Below are 24747 nucleotides of genomic sequence, written 5' to 3' on the forward strand. Positions count from 1 at the left end.
CTCTGATATTACCAGATGTTGTTTCTTCTAAAAAGGTCACCTGGGTTCATGTTGTGATCCTGCCATTTATAGTCATGTGACCTTAGTTAAGTCACTTGACTTCAGAATCTCAGTTTCCTCATCTTCAAAATTATAGGGTTAGACCAGATGACTTGTGCCTTGGTGAGGCTATGTTTGGAGTAGCTCTGGGTGCCACAGTGTAAGAAGGACATTGATCTAAGCTCTAGAGCATCTGGAGGGAGTAGCCAGTATGGTAAGAGGCCTCCTGCCTTAGGAAGGCTCCCCTGCCTTAGAGCTTTCCACGACTTGTCTTCTGCGTTGTAATGGAGATTCACTTTGACTACAGTTTGAACTGGGAGGCTGCTGAGGTCCCTTCAAACCCTGAAATTCTGGAAATGATTGCTAAGGTCCCTTGAAGCTCTTAACAGCCTAGGATTATACACAGGTTGAAATGGAGAAATATATGAAGTATCTCTAAAGCATTGAGATTAACAGTTACTGACCTTTCATTGTTTTCCCATTCAGAATATAGCAGTTTATAGTAGTTTGGGGATTTTCATAGTTTTTACAGTCTTTGGAATTGGTATCAAAACCATTGGTGTACGATGCACAAAGGCTGAAAATTATCAAAGGCTGATAAATAGGCTTAGAAAAAATAACTTTATACCTTTTGTGTCATGGTATGGACTGTATTTCATTTACACTTTTCTGTGTATTTATGTATTGATTCTGAAAATAAAAACCTCGATAAGAAATTATGGATTTCTGTAGTCAGCCTCTGATTCTGGTGTTTCTATCTTGTTTGAAATTCAGATATCCAGAGAGAAGAAGAAAAAGTGAAGCGATCTGTGAAGGATGCTGCCAAAAAAGGCCAGAAGGATGTCTGTGTCATTCTAGCTAAGGAGATGATCAGATCAAGGAAGGCTGTGAGCAAGCTGTATGCATCCAAGGCACACATGAATTCTGTCCTCATGGGCATGAAGAACCAGCTGGGTAAGAACCATAGCTCTGGACTAAGCCTTTCTCGTTGAGGTCAGGGCCCCTGGGCCTCCTGCTGAAATTCTCAGCAGTGGCTCTTATTTCTTCTCTCTCTTGGTTGATGGTGCTGTGGGAGGCTTTTGTTTTAGTTTTTGTTAATGTTTTTAAAGTATGAGCATTCCTAGTTATTTTTGTCTTTCAATTAACAAGCATTTACTTTCTCTCCATGCTACCCCCCAGACTTGAAAGAGAAAGAAAAGCTTCGTACCAGCCATGCATAGTCAAGCAAAACAAAATCCACCTCACCCACTGTATCGCTCATGATGCATCTTGATTCCATCTCCTCTCTGTCAAGAGATAGGCAGCAGACTTCACAATCAGTCTCTGGAATTGTGGTTGGCCATTGTTTTTCAGTCTTTAATTATTATTGTGTGAGTTGTTTTTCTGTTCTGCTCACTTCATTCTGTATCAGCCCACAGAGCTCTTCCCAGGATTCTCTGAACCCCATTTCTCAGGCCACAATAATATATTATGCCGTATACCACCATTTTCTCAGCCATCGCCCAGTTGTTGGGCACCTCCTTGGATTTCTCTTCTTTGCCACTACAGAAAGAGCTGCTGTAAATAATTTTGTATATATGGATATTTTTCCTCTTCTTTGATCTTTTTGGGGTATCAGCTTAGTAGAGGCATCAGTGGTTCAAAGTCACAGTTAAGTGACTTTTTGAAAATAGTTCTAAATTGCTTTTCAAGATGGCTTCAGCAGTTCACCATGCTGGCTAACGGTGCATTAATGTGCTTGTTTTACCTGCAGCGGTTGTTACTTTCCTTTTTGGGGGGTCATTTTTGCCAATTTGATGTTTATAAATAGTTTGCATTTCAAGAGGTCATCTCTAAATTTGATGTTTAGAACTCCAAAGGTATTTAACTATTAGGAGCATTGTTCTCGATTACAGTGAGAGTCCCAAACTAGTCCTCAGAAGCTCATTCAGCCTTTGATTTAACTGCCTTGTAGTAGTAGTAGTACCAGACCAATTCTGGGGGACCCTGGGACAGAAAAGGAGAAAGTTTTTCCCACATTTCATGAGATGGAAACCAACATTAAACAAAATTTGGAAATAGACAAAATACCTGGTTTTTATACTTTCTTACCCCCCCCCATCCTATATACCACATGACATATAATCAGTAGCTATATGTGACCTTAACCTCCTCACTGCCCCTTCTGGATCATCGTGCCCCCACATTTCCTATGTTCCTTTCCCTTCAACTTGCCAATACAACTTCTATTTCCTCAGTGGACTTGGTAGAAAAAAACTGTTGTATTGAATTAATTAACACTAGTATGTTAATGTCTAGAGCTCTCTGTCTGCCAAAGGAGGGAAAAGGGAAGGTGAAAGAAAGAGGATAAGCATTTATATAGTGCCTGTAGGCCCAGAAACTAATAATGTCATGACTTAATGATTTTATCCTTCAGAATATGGTGGGACCAACAAGGATAAATTCTGTTCTGCATCTACATACCACTAACAAGGAGGAGCTGGTTAGCGGGGTGGAAATGAAAGGCGTCTTGGAGAAATGGAATCCCTCCATCCTAGAGTTTCTCACAGAGAAGGAGTGGAAATCTGCTTCTAGAATGGCAGTCACCCTAGATTTTGTGAAAGCAGGGTTCAGAAGGTCAAAGGAAAGGCAGGGAGAATCCTCTCAACCAAAATACTTCAGAGGAAGTCTGAGTCTGCCCAGGAGGGTTGGGAGATGCTCGGGAAGGAAGTTTTTAATATGAAAAGGGAAACAAGTCTACTGAAGAGAGAAAATGGAATTTGTCTAAGAGACTGATGTGGCTGCACAGGAAACTCATCAGCCAGCCTGGATTTTAAAAGGCAGCATGAGATTTAGAAGATGAATTAAAAGAAGAGGAAATGGAATAAATATTATTAAGCACCTACTGTATGCTAGACTATATTAAGCACTTTATAAAGTTTATCTCATTTGATCCTGACATCAACCCTGTGAAGTAGGTGCTGGGAAATTGAGGCAAACAGGTTGACTTGCCCAAGGTCACACATCTGATAAATGTCTGGATTTGAACTGAGATTTTGATTCCAGGCCTAAGACTCGGTCCACCACTGAGTGGCTGCTTCTAGATGATTATAGGAATGAAAATAAGAATCTGAAATGAATATAAAAATGTAAGATTAGTGTGAGATGAGCATAAATATATGGCATAATCCTATCAAATTTTTATATTTGCCTTTCTGTAAACATGTTATATATATATACTCTTTCCCCAGCCGAATGTATTGTAATCTTGAAGGCAGAGACTGTGTATCTTGCCACGTTGTCTGGTTATACAGGGGGAACCTGTAGCCTCAGGGCCACATTTGGTACAGCCTTTTCACTGTAAGTTTTTATTTTCTTTTTATTTTTTTATTATTAATTTATTTTTACTTTTCAACATTTACTTTCATAAGATTTTGAGTTTTGAATTTTCTCCCCTCCCCAAGATGGTGTATAATCTGATATAGGCTCTATTTATACATTCATATTAAACATTTTCACATTAGTCATGCTGAAAAGAAGAATTAGAACCAGTGGGAGGAACCATGAGAAAGAAGAAACAAAACAAAACAACAAAAGAAAAGGAGAGCAAATAGTCTGCTTCCCTCTGCATTCAGACTCCAGAGTTCTTTCTCCAGATTGGATAGTCTTTTGGAGTCGTCTTCGATTTCGGCATTGCTGAGAAGAGCTAAGTCCATCAAAGTCAGTCATTGAACAATGTAACTGTTACAGGGTTCTCCTGGTTCTGCTCATTTGACTCTGCATCAGTTCCTACAAGTCTTTTCAGGGTTTTTTCTGAAGTTAGCCTTACTATCGTTTCTTCTAGCACAATATTGTTCCATTACATTCATATACCACAACTTGTTCAGGCATCCCCCAATTGATGGCTGAGTCTAAGTTTTACAGAGCCAATCCTTTCATTAAGGGGATTCGTTCTGAAGTTTGGATTCTGTCAAAGGACCACACTTGGGGACCTAGAGGGACACATGTGGCCTCAAGCTACAGGTTCTCCACCCTTGGATCATGTAGTAACCATTTAACAAATGCCTCTTGGTTGATTTTCTGTGGCTGAGTTGGAGTACAGATGTATGTCCTGGGAACTGAAGCTGTTGACCTGGAAGGCCAAGGCATCTTCGGGGTGGAGCCTGTTGCTGTGAATGTGAAGTCCCTAAGTATGAGGGCAGAGCTTAGAGAAGCCAGGCATTGGGCTCCTGGAGCATGACCCGAGGGCTGGCAGATGCAGCCTCCAGGCTCTGTCTGAGGTTCTGTAGGTCAGGGCTACTGCATCATGTCCCAGAAGCGTGTTCATGCTAGCACTCCCCCCTGAGGGGCCCTCTCTCTCAGGGCAAGGTGGCAGGGAGCTCCCCAGCCTGGCTGCGCTTCGCTTCTCCATTATGCTGGAGGAGTCCTTATTCCCTCACATGGAGGACCTTCTCCACAGCTCCCTTTGCAGCAGCCTGTGTGTTGTCCTCCCCATCAGAATGTTAGACTGTCATTGTTTTTACTTGTATTTGTATTCTCAGTATTTAATGCATCTTGGCGCTTAGTAAGTGTTTAATGAATGCTTGTTGAGTGACAGAGAGATTGTAAGGAGGTGAAATAATAATAGTTAGCATTTATATGGCACTTTATAGATGTTAACTCACTTGATCCTCACAATGACCCTGTGAGGTAAGTGCTGTTATTATTCCCATTTTATAGATGAGGAAACTGAGGTACAAGGAGTCAAGTGACTTGTCTGAGGTCATACAGTGTCTGCGGCAGATTTAAACTCAAGTCTTTCCTGATTTGAAGTCCTGGGCACTAACCACTGAACCAGATTTCTGTGAGTACAAGATGGAAAGTATGTGAGAGGAAGACGTCTGAGACAAACGCAAGGAGACTTTCAGAAGGCTCAATGGAAGGATGGAACATAATAGGGGCCACAGGAATCATGGAGGATGTTGTTTGTTTTCCAGTTGTGTCTGACCCCATTTGAGGTTATTTTGGCAGAGATATTGGAGTGGTTTGTCATTGCCTTTTCCAGCTCATTTTACAGGTGAGTCAGACAAGGTGAAGTGACTTACCCAGGGTGTTTGAGGCAGCATTTGAACTCAGATCTTCCAGACTTCAGATTCCACTTTCCACTGCAGTGCCACTCAGCTGCCCCAGGTAAAAGACCATGAAGGTAGTTTTTCACCTTGGCAGCCAGTTACCCTGAATCATGAGAATGAGGGGAAGGAGAGGTGGAATTGAACTTGCTAGACATAGGATGGGCATATAATACTGCTTGAGTGGGGCACCTGTCCTCAGGGGTCTTGTGCTGATGAAGAATGCATTAGTTTGTTCTCTCTGGAACCAGGAGGGAGCTTGGGTTGGACATCTGGTCCTCAGAAGCCTAATTCAGCTCTGCATTATTACCAGATGACTGAAGTTGACCCGTAGTCAGAATAGCTTTAGTAATTTTTGTAATTCTTGGGCAGGCCTGGACTTAGGAGGCATCTAGTTCCCCCTTCTCATTTTACAGACGCTACAAGGGTCCCATTGGGGAGAGCCTGGAGGCAAAAGAGGCCACCGCAAGACTGTCATCCATGCTGAGGATGCATTGGGGTGCAGCTGTTGGAATTGAGCCTTGGCAACAGATTGAATGGGGTTGTTTGAATTAAGAGTGAGGATTATGTTTAGATTGTAAGCCTGGTTAGTGAAAGAATGGCAGTAACAGGGACGCCTCCTGACAGAAAGGTGAACGAAATATCACATTTTTGAAAATGGTCAGGATGAAGTTTGATTTGACTGATTCTGCATATTTGTTTGCAGTTTGTTTTCTTTTTCTTCTCCCAATAGAGTGGGGGAGGTAGGGAGAAAAAAAGTGTTTGATAATTGAAAAAAATAATATTTAATTTTAAAACAGTAATAGGGAAATTGGGAATAGGAAAGGATAATGAGTTTGAGATGTCCAGTAGGCAGGTGGAAACTGGAGGTCAGCCGAGATAGATAAATGGATCCAAAAATCATCTGCAGAAATGATAATTGAACTGATAGGAATGGAAGTAATTACCAAGTGAGATCTAGTGAGGGAGAAGAGAGAGCGCCAGGGAAGAACCTGAAGGGAACACCCATTGTTAGTGGGCGTGACCTGGGTGAATGTCCTGCCAAGAAGTAGATAGGTAAGAAGAAAACCAGGGAAAAGCCATGACATAAAGACCTAGAAGGAAGGAAGAGAGGATCTAGGAGAAGAGGGCTATTGGATGTCAGGCTTCAGAGACGTCAAGAAAGATGAGATGTAGAACCGTTAAGTTTGGCAGTTGAGACCACTGGTAGCTTTAGAAAGAGCAGTTTCCAGTGATTGATGAGGGCAGAAGCTAGCCTGCAAAGGGCTTGGATTTGATAACCGCTGAGGTCCTCCAGATCTAAAGTTTTTTTTCTGTGATAATCATTTGAGAAGTAGAAGAACCCTTAGCAGAGTTCTCATTATACTGAAGAGACTTGCCCACGGTCTAGAGAGCTACAGAAGCCCCAGAAATTGAAGAAATAATATTGAAGAATTGAAGAAATAAATGGGTATAAACCTTAAATACAGTGAGATAAGTCAACAGGAAAATTATTCACTTCATTTTTAAAAAACTAAATAACTTTGTATTTAAGATAATTGAAAAAAATTTTAGCAATTAAATTTGCAAATTGGTCTTTTTCACTAATACAGAAAGTAAAAAATATCTGGTGCTATAGTAAAAGAAAATGGTATTAATACCAATTCCTGATTTTTATCTGTAGGTCATTCCTGTGGAGTTAACCCTTTTGTAATTTTTTTAGGCAGTTATGACATATAAGGCACTTTGAATGTTAACAGAAAGATGATTCAGAATGTTTCAAGTTGGGGGGCCGGCTAGGTGGCACAGTGAATAGAGCACTGGCTTTGGAGTCAGGAGGATCTGAGTTCAAATTCAGCCTCTGACACTAAACACTTACTAGCTGTGTGACCTTGGACAAGTCACTTGACACCAATTGCCCTGCCTTCCCCCCTCCAAAAAAGGACCCCCAAAAAAAAGTTTTAAAAAAGTTTCATGTTTCTTCTCTTTTTGTTATTATGAAATTGACAGTAAATAGTGATACAGACAACAAGCAGATGAAAAATAGAACAGATTTATAAAGATATCCATGGCCAGCTTTTCTCCATCAGTCTATGTGGAACCACCACCTTTAGGTTCTGACACCTCAGTCCCTGAAGTGCTACATGAGGAAGTAGAAATGCCCTAAAAAAGACAAGAGATGGAAGGAGTAGTGAGTAGTTGGCCTTGATGGGCTTGGAGCAAAAGGAGGTGGGACAGCAGTTTTGAGGATATTGAAGGATCTGTCCCTAAGATATTCATAAGAGAAGTAGATGCCAGATATTTTAAGAAAAAATCTTAGATTTCATTATTACTGAAAAAGATGACCAGAATAATAACAGTAACAACTTATCTGTGTGTCTGCTTTCCGTTCTTGACAAATTTCTAAATGAATGATTTGCACACACATCAAATGTCACCTTGTTAGGGTTTTTTTTTTTCAGTTCCTATTATATATGTGAAATCACACAAAACATTTTTGCACTAACCATGTTCCAAAAAAAGCAAGAAACATAAACAAAAAAAAATCTTTAATCCATGCTTTGAGCCTGTCAGTTCTCCCTGAAGGTGGATAACATTTTTCATGAGTCCTTTTGGAATTGTGGTAGATAATTGATATTGATCAGAATTACTAAGTCTTTCATTGGCAATTATCTTTATAATATTTCTTTTACTGTGTATATTGGCCTAGTTCTGCTCACTTTACTTTGTATCAGTTCATCTAAGTATTGCCAGGTTTTTCTGAAAACATCCCTTTCATCATTTCTTATAGCATAGTAGTATTCCACTGCATTCATATACCACAACTTCTTCAGTTGAGGAACAACTGATGAGCTTCCTTTCAGTTTCTAATTTTTTTGTCACCACAAAAAGAGCTGCTATAAATATTTTTGCACATGTGGTTTTTTTTCTTTTTCTTTTATCTCTTTGGGATATAGACCTAATTGTGCAAACATTTCATTTTTGAGGGAATTAGGAAAGAATAGGCTGACTTTTATGAGACAGATTCTACCACAGGCCACATCCTTATGTTTCCGTAAGTGACTGAAATGTGTAAAATTCATGATCATACTTTATTGTGTATTGACTATAAGAAATACTTGGTTTACTAGAAGAAAACAGTGCCTTAAAGGTTTTCTTACACAAGGAGTTGCTCATATATGGGTAAAGACATGATTTCTTAAAAGACATGATAATACTGATAGGGAGGTTTGTATTCGCCAAAAGTGTTGGCTATTGTCATGGAGCTTATCTATTACAGAGGCCAAATGGAAGAAGAATTCTGTCTAGATGGTAAGGTCCTTATAGGCTTCTTTTGGTAGATGACATTGTATTAAGCAAACTCTAGGACATCGTGGAGTCTCCTGAAAAAAGATCCATAACTATCTACACGGGAAAAACCAAATGGATGAAGAATAGCTATTGTACAGAATATGATATACAGTTGGATGGACAGTCTCTAGTACTAATCTATCAGTATGTGTATCTTGGACAGTGAACTGAGCCCAGTAGGCAGAGGAGAGAGGGTTGGTTTGTCCTTGGCAAAACTTGCATTGTGCTTGAATGGCTCCTAAATTTTACCCTGAAACACTGGCTCATCTTTTTAACAACAGTATTCTTCCGTTAATGTTGAATTACTTAAAGTTGCAGAATATCACATTCTTTGAAGGGTAAAGCCTTTCTTGGGTCACCCAGTAGGCAATGGAGGGAATCATCATGGGCATGAGTGGATTACAACAGATTACTAGATGTTATCAGAGAAAGAGAGGTGACTGGAAAAGCAATTAGGCTGGACTATATAGTGGTAACAAGAAATAACTAGTGAACTACCTGCATGCTTCATGAATGGACCATGCCAAGTCAAGAAACAGAGGGATATCCACATCAGTGAGATCAACAGATCCATTGAAATAGTAAATAAAATGAAAATTGCTTTAGCATATTATATTTTTTATTCAAGACTGATATCAAAAGAGAAGCAGCATAATATTAGTAAAAAGTAAATGCACTGGTATTTAGTGTCTCTGCCTTTATTATCCAGAGTTGGCAAGGGTGTTTTGAGAACACTGGTAATGGAAGAAGTTTGTGAATGTATATTTGGCTGATTTAGTCCAGATGGCTGATTTTGTGACCACACATTCTTAACTATAAATTAAATTGCTTCTAGAATATCTGTTTTGGTGTGTGTGTGTGTGTTTTTCTGTTCCAAATGGGAGAATCTGTTGTCCAGTATTTGGGTTTGGGTTTTTTTGGGTTTTGGGGTGGTTTTTTTTGTTTTGTTTTGTTTTAGACCATTTCCCCTTTGTCTCAAACTCATCGATGGGTTGGTAGACATGCTCATTGTGTTAGTATTTCCTTAGTGATTTAAGTGAGCTAACAGCAGAATGTATTGGGACACAGATAACTATATCTAGGAGTTTTTTAGTTTGGCTGAATGATATCAAAGTGAATTTAAAATGGACAGCCTGGATAAGGAATCTCAAACTTAGGCTTCTGGTATTCTTCTGAAGCATCAGCAAGAGTATTCAAGTCAGATGTTCTGATAGGACCCTTCTTTCTTTTTCTTCTTTGCTTGGCTTGCCAAGAAACCAAACCTATGTTCTCTCTTTTACAGATGAGGAAACTGAGGCACTGAGTGATTAAATGATTTGACCCTGATGACACAGCTAGTAAGTAATAACAACAATATTAGCTAGCATTTATATGGCACTTTAAGTTTTACAAAGTGCTATATGCATCTCTCATTTTTACCTGAGTATCTGAGACAGGATTTGGACTCGGATCTCCTAAGTCATCCTTGGACAATTTTAAAATGATATAAAGCTAAAAGGCTCAACTAAAACATTGCATCACAGAGTGGGATCCTTAAAAGGCTAGAGCATTGCCCTGAATCTAATAAGATGGAATTCACTCAGAATTAATATAAACTCTGAAATTTGGGTTCAGAAAATCAATCTTGTAAGTGTATGGCATGAGTGACATGGACAGAAAAGTTTGTCTGAAAACTAGATTTATGGAATTTAACTCTCAAATATTCAGCTAGATCTGTGAGCCCATCAGTGTCTGTGTCGTCTTGGTCAATGCAGATCACAGTATGCCTGCCCCTCTTGTGTAACTCTTATCTGTCCTACGGGGCCTAGCCAAAGTACTGGAAACCTGTCTCAGTTTCTCTTCATATCACATGGACCCCAGTCCATCTTCTCTTTTGATCATCGTATTCTTTACTCAGATTCTCCTTCTTAGTGTTCTGTTAAATATGTTACATTGTGTTCCTGTCCACCATATACCTTTACGTTGCTCTCTGAAGTAGTCCTCATATTTAATTCTTCAGGGACTGTGCTGTTGCTCCAGTCATTTAAAGAAATGGTCATGAGGAAGGTTGGGGTCATTAAAGTAGCTTTATAATTTCTTAAAGGCAGTACAGTTAACTCTTGCTCCAGTTCAGTTTGGGCCCAACTCAATCACCATTTGCAGCATTTATCCAAGATATTTATCCTGATCAATAGATAGGTTGTACATCTAATTACATACCATAATCTGGATAATAGGCATTCTTTATGCTGGTTTTTTTTTTTTTTGTTTATGTATATGATAAGCCAAACGCTTTCAGATGGTTATGGTGAATAGAGCAAGAGTTAGGTAGTACAGTGGAATTTGCTTTTTGTTTTTGAATTTTGTTTTCAATTCCAAATTCTTTACCTCCTCCCCACCCATTGAGAAGGCAAGAAGTGCAATACTTACTCAACATATGAAGTCATACAAAACATTTCTACGTTAGGTGTGTTCTTCCCTCTCTTCCCCCCCCCCCCAAAAAAAAAAAAAAAAAAAAAAAAAAAAGACTTCAATCTGCACTGACTTCAGCTCTCTCTCTGGAAGTGGCTAGCATTTTTCATCATGATCCCTTTAGAGTTTTACTAAGTTTTTCCCAGTTGATTATCTTTACAGTATTTTTTTTTTTTAAAGCAAGTGGGGTTAAGTAACTTGCTCAAGGTTACACGGCCAGTTATTATTTCTGGGTGTGGTGCTGAGTATCTGAGCCCGGATTTGATCCAGGTCATCCCAACACTGGAGCCGGTGCTCTTACTCGCTGAGCCACCTGGCCGCCCCTAAGCAATTGGGGTTAAGTAACTTGCTCAAGGTTACACGACCAGGTGTTTCTGGGTGGGTGCTAAGTGTCTGAGCCCGGGATTCGATCTCCAGGTCTTCTCAACACTGGAGCCGGTGCTCTTACTCGCTGTGCTACCTGGCTGCCCCAATTATCTTTATAGTATTGATGTTACTGGGTAAATTGTTCCCCTTGTTTTGGTTACTTCACTTTGCATGAGTTCATATAAGTCTTCCCATGCTTTTCTGAAATTAGTTTCATCATTTCTTACAGCACAATAGTATTCCATCACAATCATATACCATAACTTGTTTGCCATTCCCTAATTGATGGGCATCCCCTCAATTTCCAATTCTTTGCCACCACCACTAAAAGAACTGCTCTAAGTACTTTAGTATATATGGGTCCTTTTTTTTTCTTATTTCTTTCTTTATTTTATCTCTTTGGGATACAAATCTAATAGTGGTATGACTGGGTGCAGTTTTTTTAGCCCTTTGGGCATATTTTCAAATTGTTTTCCATAATGGTTGGACCAGTTCACAACTCCACCAGTACTGCATTTGGTGTCCTCGTTTTTCTACACTCCTTCCAGCACCTGCCATTTTCCTGTTCTGTCATATTTGTCAATATGATAGGTGTAAGGTGGTACCTCAGAGGGGTTTTAATTTGCATTTCTCTAATTATAGTGATTTAGCGCATTTTTTCATGTGACTATTGATAGCTTTGATTTCTTCCTCAGAAACTGTTTATGTCCCTTGACCATTTATCATTTGGGGAATGGTTCCTCTGAAAAATTCGACTCAGTTCAAATTGTGAAATGAGATTTTAGCTAAGAAACTTGCAAAAGTTTTTTCCCCACTTTCCTACTTCTAATATTGACTGAATTTGTTTTGTTTGTGAAAAATTTTTAATTTTATGTAATGCAAATTATCCGTTTTATCTCCTGTGAACCCTTGTTTCTTGTTTGGTTGTGAACTCTTTTGCTATCCATAGATTTGATGGATAATTTCTTCAGTGTTCCACTAATTTGCTTATGATATCACCCTTCATATCTGAATCAAGAACCCCATTTGAGTTTGTCTTGATATATGGTGTGAGATATTGGTCGCTGCCTTATTTCTTCCAGATTGCTTTTCAGTTATCCCAGCAGTTCTTGTCAAATAGTGAGTTCTTGATCCATTAGCTGGAATCTTTGGGTTTATTAGATACTAGGTTGCTGAGTTCATTTGCTCCAGTATATTGGATACCTAATCTGTTTCATTGATCAACCACTTTACTTTTTATCTAATATCAAATCGTTTTAATTATAGCTTTGTAGTATAGTTTGAGGTCTTGTACTGCCAGGCTTCCTTCTCATTTTATTTCATTGATTCTTTGGATGTTTGTTCTTCAGGATGAATTTTGTTATTTTTTTCTAGGTCTAAAAAGTAACTCTTTTGGTAGTGTGATTGGTATGATGCTGAAATAAGGAGTATCATTTTTATTGTATTTGCTTGGCCTACCTTTGAGCCATTAATACTTCTCCAGTTCTTTCCGTTGGTCCTTATCCTTCATACTGTCTACAGCTATTTTAAATGGAGTTTCTATTTCTGTCTCTTCTGTTTTGTTGGTGATCTGTAGAAATGGTGATGATTTGTGTGGATTTATCTTTATATCCTGAAACTTTGCTGAAGTTACTGTTTCAACGAGTTTTTAGTTGAATGTCTAGGGTTCTCAAAGTATACCATCATATCATATGAAAAGAGGGATAGTTTTGTTTCCTCATTGCCTATTTTTATTCCTTCGATTTCTTTTTCTTGCCTTATTGCTATAGCTTACAATTCTAGTACAATATTGAATAGTAATGGTGATAATGGACATCCTTGATTCATCCCTGATCTTATTGGGAAGACTTCTAGTTTATTTCCATTACAGATAATATTTGCTCTTGGCTCTAGATAGATATCACTCATCATTTTTTTTTAAAAACTTCACTTATTCCTGTGCTTTCTGGTGTTCTTGATAGGGATTAATTTTGTATTTTGTCAAAAGCTTTATCTGCATCTATTGAAATAATATTATAATCTTTGTTGTTTTTGTTATTGATGTAGTCAGTTACGCTTATAGTTTTCCTAATATTGAATCAGTACTGCATTTTTATATGAATCCAACTCATCAAATTGTGATATATTGTTGTAATCTCCTTGCTAGAATTTTATTTAAATTTTTGCATTGATTAGAGAAATTGGTCTATAGTTTTCTTTCTTTTTGCTCTCCTTGGTTTAAGTAGCAAAATCTTATTTTTGTCATAGGAGGAGTTTCTTGGGACTCCTTTCCCTATTTTTTCAGACAGTTTATATAGCAGTGGAATTAATTGTTGTTTAAATGTTTATAGAATTTGCTTGTAAATCCCTCTGGTCTTGGGTTGTTTTTTTTTTTTCCGTTAGGGTGCTCATTTATCATTTGTTCAATTTTTTCCCCTAAGATATGGTTATTTAGTATTCTGTTTCCTCATTTGCTAATCTGGGTAATTTTTATTTTTGTAAATATTCATCCATTTCGTTAAGATTGCCAGTTTTGTTCGCAAATAGTTTGGCAAAACAGCTTCTAACAATTACTTTTATTTCATCTTTGTTCGTTGTATAATCAGCCCCCCTTTTCATTTTTTATTCTGACAATTTGTTTTTCTTGTTTTTTTAAGTCAAGTTAGTCATTGTTTTATCTATTTTATTGCTTTTTTATAAAGACCAGCTCCTAGTTCTGTTTATTAGTTTAATGATTTTTCTACTTTACAAATCTCTCCTTTGATTTGCAGGATTTCTGTTTTGCTGTTTAATTGGGATTTAAATTTTTTTTTTGTTAATTTGGAGATGATTCCATTGGTCTGATGGCTATTACAGTAGAGAGGGCATAGTGGCCATGTCAGGGGAGGGAAGGGTAGATCCCAGAAGTGGTTCGAGGTTGTATCAGCAATGCCATATTCACAATGCCTATAGAGATTACAAATATGCTGATATAATTATCCATCACAAAATACGTCAGGTTTGCCATTTGGGGAAATAAACTAGAAAATTTATTAAGATACCAAAAGACTGAGTCCCAAAACCAGAAAGTGAAAGCCATCAGAGTAGTTATGATATTGGCACAGGTAGATAAAGTAGAAAGCACCCACATTTTCAAGCCTTTAAAACAGAACAGGCTACCCCAGGCAAAGGTCCTCCTCTCCCCACTCACAGCAACCACCCAGCGTGCTCCCAGCAGCTCCGGCCCCTGGCAGTGCTCAGCCGGAGTCCTAACTCCAAAAAAAAAAAAAAAAAGCAACTGCCACCAACTGCCAACCGCAGGACCGTTAGCTCGGCTTTTCACTTTCTCTTGCTCTGCTATGTCAGCACGTCCATGGGGCATGGGAGATCTTTAAATCCCATAACCCTTACAGAGGTGCAGCTTCTTGTATGGCTCTGAGGTTGTGTACCTGGGTGGTATGGTAGTGCCCTTAGCAGAAAGAGGCAAGTTCAGAAGAGGGTATATTGGAGGAGAAAGCTAATGAGTTTGAGATGCTTCTAGAATAGCCAGTTCAGAACATCAGTGATCTAGAGTGACACCCAGGCTAGTTATCCAGAGCAAGGAATCATCTGCCAAACAGTTGATCAGTAAGCATTTATTAAGCACCTACTGTGTGAGGCACTCATGATCCAATGACAAAGAATGACCTGTTCTCTAGGAGCTTATACTCTAAGTGGGGAAACAAGTATTTATAGATGGATAAGAATAGGGACTGGAGCCCTGATTTCATTGATAAGGGAAGGGGAGCTCTTTGATGAGGAATCTCCTACTGATGCAGGTCAGCACCTGCAATTCATCAACAAGCATTTATTAAGTGCCATGATGTTCATGCATTGGGTTAAATGCTGGGGCTGTGAAGGAAGGGAAAATGCCCCCCAGGGGCTAAAGTGTAACAGAGGAAACAACAAGCAGACCCGCACAGGGAGCCAGGTTGGAGGGGAGGATGGGAGTGAGGTACCCAGACTCCCACAGCTGGACAAGCAGCCTGAGCCCCCACGGTTGGGGGGTTGGGAGGCTCAAGGGCCTTCTGCAGACTTCGACAGTTGTTATTGAGGCTTCTGTTCTCATTGATACTCAGAAACAGTTTTTGTGATATATAAAAGCTTTTGATCATTGAATTCAGTCATTTCAGTTGTATCCAGCTCTTTGTGACCCCTTTTGAGGTCTTCTTGGCAGATACTGGAGTGGTTTGCCATTTCCTTCTTCAGCTTATTTTACAGATGAGGAAACTGGCAAACAGGGTTTTAAGTGACTTGTCCTGGGTCATACAACTAGGAAGTATCTGAGGCCAGATTTGAACTCAAGAAGATGAATCTTCCTGATCCCAGGCCTGGCATGCTATCCACTATATCATATATGCTGCCCTCTGATCATTGAAAACATTATACAGATTCTCAGATTAAATTTACCTGTTCCCTAATTGAATTTACTTTTGTATACATTAATATAATATGTAAAAGTTTTCAGTGTTTTGATGTTTTGTTTTTAGCATCCATATGCAGTAGGAATACTGGGCAGTGATTTTCTTTTGTATTAGGATTTTAATTTAGAATCAACATTTATCTCTGTATTTCTTTCAAAATGTGCAGGGATATTTTTTGTCTTAAAAATACTTTCAAAACTTTCAAAGACACTTGGAATTGATGAGGGTTGACAATATGGTTCAGCAGGAACTCTGATCTTTATCTAAGACCAGAGAGCCTGTGATTCAGTCTGAATTCAGTAGGCCCAAGCAAAGTTGGAGTCAGAGTTGTAAAAGTTTATTGTACACTTTACAGTGGGCAAGAGTCCTTTAGGGGACCTGTAACCTTAAAGGGGTAGAATTAAGGTTTTTATAGAAAAATCCACAGTAGAACCTGTGCCAATTATGCTAACTAGATGATTAAGGGTGGGATTAGGGAGGAGTTAAGGTGGGGCCAGCGTTTAAAGGGATGTACACTTTTCATGTAACTGAGAAGGCGTATTGCCCATAATTCACTGGGAAAAAGCCCAAGGGGGTGCTACCTGGAGGGGTGTGGTTTTAGGCTTGAAATGTCACTAAGTCAGCTAGTGGTCAAGGGCTGATGGAGAAGTGCCCCATCTGCCACCCATCGGTGTCATGTTTGATGTCTGGGAACCAAGGCTAACGGAGACTCAGTGTGTGAATAATAGTCTAAGGAGTTATCCCAGAGATAGGGTCCTGAAGGATTCATTGAGGTAGCCAAGGAGTCAACCTAGAGAGAGGGCACCGAAGGATTCATGGGGGAAGCGGGACACTATACAAGGGGGAGATAATAGTTGCCTGAGCTGGAATGTTTATAGATACTTTTGTGAAAGATTCACAGGTGTAGCTTGTCACTGTTCCAAGCTGAGATAAACAATTCATGAGTTGTTGCTGGGCAGAGTTAATGCTCTGAAGCTGGGGGGGGGGAGGGGAGATGAAGTGTGATTTTACAAACTGGTTTTACAGACTGATGTTACAAATTGATTTCACAAACATAGATCCCAAGCACCCCATCATTACTGATGTTACAAATTGGTATTACAAATTGATGTTACAAATATAGATCCCAAGCACCCCATCAGAATGATTTTTTTTTTTTAAGCAATTGGGGTTAAGTAACTTGCTCAAGGTTACACGGCCAGTTATTTTGTGTGGGTGCTAAGTATCTGAGGCCGGACCTGATGCCCTGGGTCTCCTGACGCCGGCTCTTACTCACTGCCACCTGGCCACCCAAAAAATGTTTTTTTTTTTGTTTGTTTGCTTTTTGGAGGGGGGAAGGCAGGGCAATTGGGGTTAAGTGACTTGCCCAAGGTCACACGGCTAATAAGTGTTCAGTGTCTGAGGCCGGATTTGAACTCATATCCTCCTGATTCCATGGCTGGTGCCCTATTCACTGCGCCACCTAGCCGTCCCCTGGGCTTGTGTTTTAATCTGGTCTCTGCCGATTGTTACTTGGGTGATTTTGTACAAATCACTCAAGCTGTCTTGAAGGTCTCCCCTGCCGGGTCAACACTTAGGAGAACATTTTGTAAGCTGTGAAGTTCTGTGAAGAATATGAGCCACAGTCATGATTTTAGCTACTCAGTTTTCTGTTTGCAATTTATTTCTTCTCTTTTTTTATTGTTAAAATCTTATGTAAAGTTTGAGACATTTTGTTGACTTTCTACTCTGGTCAAAACACTGAGTCTGATTTTCCCTCTGATGTCTCATGGATTTACTTGGCACTTGTCTTCCTTATTTCAGTCTTAGTGTTTGGTCTTATTGCTGGTAAATCTCGTGTCCCCAGCTATTCCTTTAGCATCTCTTTCCTTTCTTAATCATGGGGTGTAGTAGCCTTAGTCTCTCTGACCTGTGCTGGCTACTATGGCAGTCTGTGAAAAGTACCAGCATGTTATCTGTGAACTTAGATATTCTTTTCTCTGGTATAATAGGAACTGTTAAGAAAAAGTTATGTGTTTTGGAGGGGAAAATAACAACAGGCTCCTAGATGGCACAGTGGGATAAGAGAGCTGACCTAAGTTCAAATCCAGCCTCAGACACTTAACAGCTTTGTAAAACTTAGCAAGTCACGTCATTTCTGTCTGCCTCAGTTCCTCATCTATAAAATGGGGATGACAGCACCTACCTTGCAGGGTTGTTGTTAATATCAAATGAGATAATATTTGTAAAGTATTTCACAAACCTTATAAAACACTATTAAATATTAACTTGAATCTGTTAATTAAAATTTTATTGATTTAATTCAGATATATCTTGGTACTTGTCATTTGTGACAATCCATTGTAGAATGATGATAGATTTTTTACCACAGGACCTCTTGAAGACTCTTTATTGAGTCTAAGTCAGAGGCTGTGATGGGCAGTGGTAGAAGCAGTGCCCACACCAGTTAAGTCACAGGTTGTTGATGTTTTGAGGTACACATTTTAAAGGATCGATTTACCCTCTCTTGGCTAAATAACTATGAAATGATGTCCTTTTACATTTAATGGTAGATCATTATTTCTTCATGTCTTTTGTTACTTTTTCTTTTCTCCTCTTTTACTAAATCTTCCTTTTGCTTCTGTCAATAGATTTATCTAAAATCTGCTAGCTCTCTATAATTAATAAATACAGATTGTTCTGTACTTATCTAAATGTTTTCCTTAATATTTTCTTTTCTTTTTTTCTTGTTCTTGTTAATAATTTTATATTTATGATTTGCTTTATTATTCTATTTCCTCCCCTCTTTATCAATAGAAATTTTATTATAGTAATATCAATATCTTATGTCATAATAACTCAATCTATAATTCTTTTTATTTTCAAAAGATTTTTAAATTTAGTGGCTGGAGAGAGATTTTTGCTTCTCTATCCTTTTGGGGGGGAGAAGTTGAGTATATTTCAAGGCAGTAGCCTTGGTATCTTTTGCCTTTCAGGCATTGCCTGACCCTAAGGAGTGTCTGATTGATCAGTCTGAGGGTGGAAATCCAGTTGAATCCCACCATCTGGGTAGTAACCAGTAATGGGGCTTGTTTCTAACACAGCAGCGCCTCTTCTGGACCCACTGAATTCCCCATTCCATCACCTTTCTCCCCTTTCCCAGAGTCTTTCTGAGTTGGGCATACATCCCTTGGCACTTAGATTTCAGCTACCTGGTCACCTGGAGCATCTCCAGCTGTTATCCAGCACACTTAGACTTTCCCCCATCCCCATGTGACTTTGGCAAGGCCCTGAAGATCTGGCTTCACACTCTAGGCAGTGACTTGTCAAAGCCTCTCCCCCAACTTTGGGAGAGGGCAGAATGAGTCTCACCACATGAACAGACCCAAATGGTTGTGATCAGCGTTACAGATCTCATTATGTAGTCTTTCATCCCAAACCCATCCCTTTTCCAGCCCTCTTTTTTTACTGTCTTAGATACAGTCCTGTTTCTTCAATGCCACAACCTCCTCTTTTCATTTCCCCTCTCACTGGCTTCTAAACCCTACAGCCTGATTTCTAGTGTCATCATTCAGCTGGAACTCCTCTCTCCAGAGTTACTGATAATCTCTTAGTTGCCAAATCCAATGGCTTTTTCCTTAGTCTTCCTCCTTGACCTCTCTGCAGCCTGTGACATGATTACCTTCTTCTAGATTTTCATGACACTGCTCTCTCCTGATTCTCTTCCTACTTGACTGACTGCTCCTTCTCAGTTAATGCAAAAAGGGAGGAAACTGTTCCCTAGGACATTGTCACACAGGAACAGCAACCCCAAGGGGAAGACTATGCACCCCTCTTTCCATTGTCCTTGGGACACAGCAAGCAGGGAATTCTAATCCAGGCCACTCAGGGCTCAGATTTACTCCAGACACGTGGAAGTGGCTTTGACAACAAGGGTTGGCTGTGCCCCTGTATTATTGGCTTTACTATGTCCTTGGCAAGGTGTACTGTGGCACTTATGGCGAAAACACTTTCCCCTTCCAGCTGTCCTTCGAGTGGCTGGCTCCTTACAGAAGAGCACAGAAGTGATGCGAGCCATGCAAAGCCTAGTGAAGATCCCAGAGATCCAGGCAACCATGAGGGATCTGTCCAAAGAGATGATGAAGGTGAGATGCTTGTACAAAATCACATGGTGACCCTCAGCGTTATAGACTGCAGGAAGATCTTGGGAGAAATTCTGTGGGAAACCCTGGAAATAACACTCTTCAGTGTGTGAAACCTCTAGGCGTGTGGTCTGTGGAAAGGGCGAGCTTGAGTCCTGGGATTGTACGTTGAGTCCTAGATGAGGTCTGTGAGGCCTCTGGACCTCATGGTTCTCAGACCCTTTTTTCCTTCTATTTCTTGTGAAGAATTGTGGCACCTCTTCTTATCTTCCACTACCTCCTGACTTTCTTTTCTTGTTGGCTGCTGTGGTGGCCACCTAATACCATGCTGGGAAGAAGATTCCGCACACTGAAGCTGCGGAATGTGGGAGTTCCCAGGATTTGGGGAGTTTTGAAATATACCTAGGGAAAGCAGTCTGCCACAAGATAACTTTTGAGAGCCACTGGTCTCTAAGTCCAACCCTTCCTTCATTTTACACATGAAACAGAGATCCAGGGAGGCAGAGGATTTGCCCAGGGTCACATGGACAGTTAAGTGAAGAGCCAGGATTTGAACCCAGGTCCAAAAACTTCCAATCCAGTGCCCTCTCTATTGTAGCACTCCAGCTCTTAGCTTCTCTCTTCTTTTTTTTTTCCTTTCTGGTTACCTCATGGTAGTTATGGGAGAAGGAACAAGTCCTCGATCAATTGAAGGGCCACCCTTAGGCCAGGGGCTGAGGTTTGTGCTAAAATATAAATATGTGATCTTAAATTCTGTAAAGTATGAGAAAATCATTCTAAGTCTATTCTTTAAAATGGTTCTTTTCAGACATGTTGAAAATGCACATTTTCTCCTTTGAAATTTAGACAAATATAAGAAAAAAGTTAAGGACTTGAACAGAATTTTAGAAAAATCAGAGATGATAGGTCTAAGGTGATTAATAAATGGGAATAGAAAAGAATTTATGTCCCTCTAAATTGTAATTGGCACCCTTACAAAAATTGACCCTGTGGTGGGTCATAAGGGCCTCATCAGAAAAATGTAAAAAAAATAGAAATACTAACCTACCATTTACTGATTACAGTGCTAATAAAAGGATGCTCATTAAAGGGCCTTAGGGTAAAGAATTAAAATTTGGAGACTAAATAACTTACTTCTCAAGAACTGCTAGGTCAAAGAACAAATTGGATGAACAATTTCAAATTTTCATAGATGAAAATTACATTAATATATCAACATACCAGAACTTACGGGATGCAGCTAAATCAGTTCTCAGGGGAAACTTTATAACTCTGAATGCTGTCATCACCAAAAGAAAGGACAAATCAATGAATTAGATACACAGATTAAAAAAAAAAAGTAAGCAACAAATCAAAACCTCCCAACTAACCAACAAAGGAGAAATTCTGAAAATTATTTAAGAGATTTTTAAAAATTGAAAATAATTTTATGAATTTATAAATAAAACTAGGAACTGATTTTTGGAAGGAAAAAATACTTTAAAAATACATATGATTTTTATAAAGAGAAGGGAAACCAAATTGGTCATATCAAAAATGACAGAGGAGAACTCAGCAATTGAAGAGGCAATAAAGGAAATTATTAGAGACTATTTTGGTGGCAAAATATGCTAATAAAACCATTAACTTAGAGGAAATAAATAAAGATATAAAATATTTAGGTCAGCAAAAGAAGAAATAGATTGTTTAGCTCAATATCAGGGGGAAAAAAAGTTGAATAAGTCATAACTGAACTTCAGAAGAAAAAGCTCCAGGACCGGACATTTACAAGAGAGTGTAAGACTAACATGTTCGGAGAACATCCCAGCATTGCGTAGCCTCTTTGCATTCATCAGCAAATCATAAGTATTAAGCACCTGCTGTGTACCAGGGACTGTGCTAAGTGCTGGGGATAAAGAGAAGGCAAAAGATAGTCCCTGCCCTTGAGTTCATGGTCTGATGGAGGAGACCCCTGTGTTCAAACAAGGGTCAACTGGAAGTAATTAAGGAAGGCACAAGAATTGAGACTGGGGAGGGATCTCAGTTGGACTTGAAGGGAGGCAGGAGACAGCTGGAGACCATGCCCAGATTTGGCAGAAGGGAGGGTCTCCTTAGAGGAACAGCAAGGAGGCCTCTGGATTGAAGATTACGTGGTGGGGGGAGGAGCTCTGATCACCAAACAGGATTTGTATTCAGTCCTGGTGTTGAAAAGAAATCGCTGGAATTTATTGGGGGCAGTGGGGGGTCCAGTGACATGGTTGGACCAGCACTTTAGGAAAGTCACTTGAGTGGCAGAATGGAGGATGAACTGAAATGAAGAGAGATGTGGGCAGGGAGGGCCACCCCCCTCCCCCCGCTCCAGCAGCTATTGCAGTGACCCAGACATGAGGTGAGGGGTAGCAGGGTCAGAGGAGAGAAGGTCAGATGTGTTGGACGTGACATCTGCAGGCCTTGGCAACTTAAGTGCTTGGATGTGGGGGGGGAGGGGGGAGAGATAAGGAGTCAAGGATGACCCCTGGGTCGTGAGCCTGGGACTGGGTGGATGGGGGTGATCTTGACAACAACAGGGAACTGTGGGAGAGGAGGAGTTGTGTCCTGGACATGTTCAGTTTAAGGTGTCTGTTGAACATCCATTGTCCAGTGTCTGAAAGGCGTAGAGATGGTAATTCAATCCGTGAGGGGTGATGAGATCACCAGGAGAAAGGAGAAAGGAGAAAGGAGAAAGGAGAAAAGTAGGCCCAGGATAGTTATGGAGAGTCACAGAGAGATCAAGAAGGATAGTGTCATCTCCATCATTTCTGACAATCTGTCCAGTAGTGTGCCATCACGTGTATAACTTCATCCATTCCCCAGCTGATAGGCACCACCCCTCAGATTGCCATTCTTTGCCACCTCAAAAAGAATTTTTGTACATCCTTAGAATTTGTTTTCCGTAGGGCTAATTCCTCCATTAATCTGCCCTCCCTCCATTTCTCCCCTTTTCCTCTTATCTCCCTATTGCGTAAAATGTATTCGTGTCGTGTGTGTGTGTGTGTGTGTGTGTGTGTGTGTGTGTGTGTGTGTGTGTGTTTCCTCCACTGACTACTCCAGATGACAGTGGGGTTCAGATGTCTTCTGCTCCTCCTACCCCTTCCTCCTTGTTTGGATACACATCTACTTGGACACACGGATTATGTGAGATCATTTTCTGTAACCTTTCCTTTCTTTCCTTTCCACTTTCTTTCTTCTCTTCTCTTTCTCATCTCCAGAGATCAAGACCTAACAGGCCTTGTCTAACTAGACTACCCTCTGTGATCCCTATTGATGACAGGATTTCTAGTGGAAGTGGAAATACGTATCATCTCCCCATATTTTAATGAAAGCAGCTTATCCTTGTTTAGTCCCTTATCATTGTTCCCTTATGTTTACCTTTTTAATGTTTCTCTTCACTCCTGTTTTTGAACTTCAGAGTTTCTACATAGCTCTGATCTTTTCGTCAGGAATGCTTGAAACACCTCTATTTGATTAAAAAAAAAATTCATTTTTTCCTCTGTAGGATAGTCCTCAGTTTTGCTAATAAATATATCCTTTGCCTTCTGGAGTATTGTATCCAGGCTCTCCATCCCTTTATGATAGTGGTGACTCTAGCTGTGGGTCCTCAGTCCTTGAATTCTTGGGTTTTGGCTATTTGAAGTGTTTTTACTTTGATCTGCGAGTACCGGATTTGGGCTGTAGTGTTGCTAGGAGTTTGCATTTTTGGAGGTGACTGGTGGAGCCCTTCTGTTTCCACTTGCCCTCTGACTTCCTTTACGGCTTAGCCAGAAGCCTACCTTTACCCATAGCCATTAATGTCAGTTCCTCCCCTCTGCCAATGCTCCCCAGAGTCTTGTAGCCCTCTTGTTTGTACAGTCATTTGCTTGTTGTCTCTCGTTAAACTGAGCTCCTGGTGCTTGGTATGGTGTCTGGCACATAGAGGATTGTAGTCCAGTGTCCAGGCAGTAGGGACCAGACTGGGCATGTGCACCCACTTTTAAGATAACTGATGTCCAGCCTTAATTTCCTTGGGCATTTAAGTAGCCCATTGATTTTTAAATTTTTTCTCCTTAATCTGTTTTTCTGGTTATTTGTTTTTGCTAGGAGGTAACCTTACATTTTCTTCTTTTTTTTTTCAGCCTTAACTTTGTTTTAATATTTGTTTTCTCTTGGAGTCATTGACTTCTCTTTGGCCTATTCTCATTTTCAAGGAGTTTGTTGCTTAGATAAGGTTTTGTGTGCCAAGCTATTAATTCCCTTTCCAATTCTTTATCCTGTAGCCTTTCCTTTTTTCCCTCTAATATTCTAATTTTGTTTATAAACATTTTAAAGCTTTTCATCTCTTCTATAAATTCTAGTTGAAATTATACCCAACTGATAGTTTTCTTTGAGGCTTTGATTCTATATGGTTTGGAGGCATTCTCTTCTTCTCTCTGGGTATCTTGAAACACCACTGTCACCTTAATAGGTTTTTGTGGTGGGATTCATTTTTTTGTTTGCTCATTCTTCCAGCCTACCTCCAGTTTGAATTCTGCCTTCTTAGCTGTGTGACTCTGGGCAAGTCACTTACGCTGTTTCAGCCTTTATTTTTTCATCTGTAAAATGGAGATAATAGTACCTACGTTCTAGGTTTGAGGATCAAATGAGAGAACATACAGTACTTTGCCAATCTCAAGGAACTATATACAAAAGCTAAGTTATGATTTTAAAGGGTACCAGGTATATCTTGATTTTGGCTTATCAGGATGGACATGGGAACAGTGGATTTTTACTATACTCCTAGCACCTGAGATGACATTTAGTCTCAGTGGGACACCACTTCTCCTTTTGAGTCCTTTGTGGTATGCCATAGGCTACCATGGAATGTTAGAACTACAGAGGTTTCAAGGAAGAGAATGAGACCCCCAGGGGTTCAGTGGATGAAGGGCTCAGCATACTTTC

At 39.8% G+C, this 24747-nt stretch overlaps 1 protein-coding gene across 1 annotated transcript in view; it reads left to right on the forward strand.

The window, feature by feature from the left end:
• Nucleotides 1–24747, forward strand: part of CHMP3 (charged multivesicular body protein 3) — a 43587-nt gene that overhangs the window by 17945 nt on the left and 895 nt on the right. Inside the window, exons 3-4 of the mRNA XM_069101059.1 lie at nucleotides 814–993; nucleotides 19697–19818. Of these exons, the coding sequence (XP_068957160.1) occupies nucleotides 814–993; nucleotides 19697–19818 (302 nt within the window). The remainder of the gene's footprint in view (nucleotides 1–813; nucleotides 994–19696; nucleotides 19819–24747) is intronic.

This window comes from Petaurus breviceps, unplaced genomic scaffold (assembly GCF_028583685.1).
Source record: "Petaurus breviceps papuanus isolate PSGF00001 unplaced genomic scaffold, PetGlider_PUasm1.0 446, whole genome shotgun sequence".
Taxonomy (NCBI): domain Eukaryota; kingdom Metazoa; phylum Chordata; class Mammalia; order Diprotodontia; family Petauridae; genus Petaurus; species Petaurus breviceps.